The 3,182-nt window shown below is 42.0% G+C and overlaps 1 protein-coding gene across 1 annotated transcript in view; it reads left to right on the top strand.

Annotated features, from left to right (window-relative positions):
* ADAMTSL3 (ADAMTS-like 3) overlaps positions 1-3,182 on the top strand; it is a 381,686-nt gene that overhangs the window by 64,289 nt on the left and 314,215 nt on the right. Inside the window, exon 2 of the mRNA XM_010831002.1 lies at positions 119-238. Within this exon, the coding sequence (XP_010829304.1) occupies positions 119-238 (120 nt within the window). The remainder of the gene's footprint in view (positions 1-118; positions 239-3,182) is intronic.

The following is a 3,182-nucleotide window of genomic DNA, read 5'->3' as shown; positions in this document are numbered from 1 at the left end:
ATCTTCCAAGGAGTAAGTGTCTTTTAATTTCATGGCTGCAGTCACCATCTGCAGTGATTTTGGAGCCCAAAAGTCCTTACTGAGGCCTTATTTTTAACCAAGCAATCTTGTCTTTCAGACCACAGCAGAGAAGTCTCCTGGGGCCTACTTCCTTCCTGAGTTTGCACTTTCCCCTCAGGGGAGTTTTCTGGAGGACACGACCGGGGAGCAGTTCCTCACGTATCGCTATGACGACCAGGTAGGAACCTCACTGGAGAGCCTATTTTTGGCTCTGCCATTTGCCAGTTGCAGGAAACAGTTTCTCAAAAATAGCTTCAAAATCTTTCTATTTCCTCCTCGGCACAACTAGTACAATAGACCGGTGACATCAGGAAGGACCCTGAAACCCCGGGCTGCCCACGCTTGCATGCAGCTTCCTGCACAGCGTATGGCTCCTGCTCTGGTTGTGGCATTGGCTTGAGAGACACGGTCTCTGATTTTCATTGGAAATATTTAAATATGAAAATAAATATTTAAATTTGTTCATTTTAGCTATTGCCAAATTCATCATGTAATTCTGAAATTATCTAAAAGTTCTGTTTTCTGATTAAGCTTTGCTTTCATTGCCCTCTGAGCTCTTATTTAATTTTTTTGACCAGTACCAAAACTTACCTTTTTCAAGCCCATTTTCCAGAAAGTAAAACAGATGCCTGTCTCTGTGTGAGTGTGTTTGTGTGCACATGGGTGTGTGTTTAAATCACTGCACAAAATCCCACTGGAGAGCAAGACTTGAGCTTGGCTGGAATGCAGAGAGCCAAACTGCGCCCTTGGTACTATGCCTTCTCATTCTTGATTTACACTGATGTCTTGTTGTTGTTATTTAGTTGCTAAGTCATGTCCGACTCTTTTGTGGCCATTCGGACTGTAGCCCCTCAGGCTCCTCTGTCCATGGGGATTTCCTAGGCAAGAACGCTGGAGTGGGTTGCCATTTCCTTCTCCAGGGCATCTTTCTGACCCAGGGATTGAACCCGCGTCTCCCGCATTGGCAGGGGGATTATTTACCACTGATCCACCTGGGAAGTCATTTTCATAATATACACCTCAGTTAACGCTTTGGGCCTGGTTGCTAAGAGGGGCTAAACCATCAAGTTGCTTTCTGCCCTTTCTCCTGGATGGATTTTTAGAGACTCTATGATTTGTTGTTGTTCAGTCACTAAATCGTGACTTACTCTTTGCAACCCCATGGACTGTAGCACACCAGGCTTCCCTGTCTTTCACTGTCTCCTGGAGTTTGCTGAAACTTATGTCCACTGAGTCAGTGATGCCATCCAACCATCTCATCCTCTGTCGCCCCTTCTTCTCCTGTCCTCAGTCTTTCCCAGCATCAGGGTCTTTCCCAGTGAGTCAGCTCTTCGTGTCGGGTAGCCAAAGTGTTGGAGCTTCAGCTATGATTTATGTCTCCTTTTAATCGAGGAATTAATTATTTAATAGGTTTTCATAGGAAAGCTTCAGAGAAACTAATTGAGGAGCCAGTAAAGGCTAGAAGAGGATGTCTGGAAAATCACGAGCTTTGTGTTTTTTAATTAAAGAGTGGTTAATGCCTTCTCCAGCTCCTACAGATAAATTATATTTAATATCATAACAATATAAAAGCTATCTGAAGAGGAAAGTAAGCCCCTTCAGTCTTTCCAAAAAGCCTAAGGCAGGCCTTAAAAGCATGTGGCACGCGGTGGAAATTCTGTCCTAGGACACAGTGTTCTGGAGGGCCCAGTGGATAGCCTGTGAAAACATTCTGTGTTGCTGCCACTGTGTTTCTTTTCACTGAAGGAACAAAGTCAAACTATAACAAGCCAATAATAGCACCTACCCTCTGCTACTAAAGGCAAAAAAAAAAAAAGAGGCATTTGTACCAAACGAGGTGTATCTGTTGAATGAATCTCAAGAATGTAATCAACTAGAGAATTGTTAACCTATCAGCCCAAGCCTGGATCCTCTTTCCTCTTCATGCTGAGTGTGCAAACTGCACTGTAATATTAGAGAAAAGTTAGATAAAATATTTCTCAGTTTGAAAACTTCCCCCTTCCTGCAACATACCATCAAATGTGACAAAAAGTTAAGAACATAGACTCAGAAGTCAGACTGCTTTGGGTTTGAATTTCAGTTCTGATATTTTACTTGCTGTGTGACTTTGGACAAATTACTTCACTTCTCTGTGCCTTAGTTTTGTCATCTGTGAGATATACGATGGTATTGGTCAACCTCACGGAAATGTTTTAAGAATTAAAGGAGATAATTCAGGTAATTCCTATGTCTGTCTGCACAGGTTCTGAAGCATAAAAGTACTTCATGTAGCTATTGTTATTGCTAGTAATATTATTTGTGAAGATTCAATTCGGAGAATCTCAGATACTCTTATGGAAAAGAAAAGGAAGAAGCATACTCTCCAATCATATCAAGGGTCTGCACACAATATGTTAAATTCATTGTTTATTAAAAGTATAACATACATATAGTAAATGACACCCATATCTGAAGTGTAGAAGTTGACCAGTTTTTAAATATCTTTATGCCTGTGTAACTACCACCCAGATCCAGCAATTAAACATTCCCCCACCCTAGGAAGCTCCATGGACCCCTTCTGGTCAATATCTGTCACCCAGGAAGTAATCACTAGTCTGACTTCTATCACTGTTATAGATTCATTTTGGTTTTTATTTTATTTTTTCTGTTTTTTTTTTTTTTTTGAATTGGGATGTAGTTGCCTTACAATGTTGTGTTAGTTTACGCTGTACAGAAAAGTGAATCAGTCATATGTACACACGTGCGTGCATGCTCAGTTTCGTCAGTCGTGTCCGACTCTTTGCGACCCCATGGACAGTAGTCCACCAGACTCCTCTGTCCATGGCATTCTCCAGGCAAGAATACCGGAGTGGGTTGCCATGCCCTCCTCCAGGGGAGCTTCCTGACCCAGGGATTGAACCTGAGTCTCCTGTGTCTCCGGCATTGCAGGTGGATTCTTGGCTGCTGAGCCACCAGGGAAGTGCTACATATACATGTACTCCCTCTTTTTTGGATTTCCTTCCCATTTAGGTCACTACAGAGCACTGAGTAAAATTCCCTGTGCTATACAGTAGGTTCTCATTAGTTATCTATTTTATATGTAGTATCAACAGTATATGTATGTCAATCCCAATCTACCAATT

Source organism: Bison bison, unplaced genomic scaffold, assembly GCF_000754665.1.
Source record: "Bison bison bison isolate TAMUID 2011002044 unplaced genomic scaffold, Bison_UMD1.0 scf7180017859304, whole genome shotgun sequence".
In the NCBI taxonomy this organism is placed as follows: domain Eukaryota; kingdom Metazoa; phylum Chordata; class Mammalia; order Artiodactyla; family Bovidae; genus Bison; species Bison bison.
The sequence above is the reverse complement of the archived record's forward strand: the minus strand, read 5'-3'. Positions and strand labels throughout refer to the sequence as shown.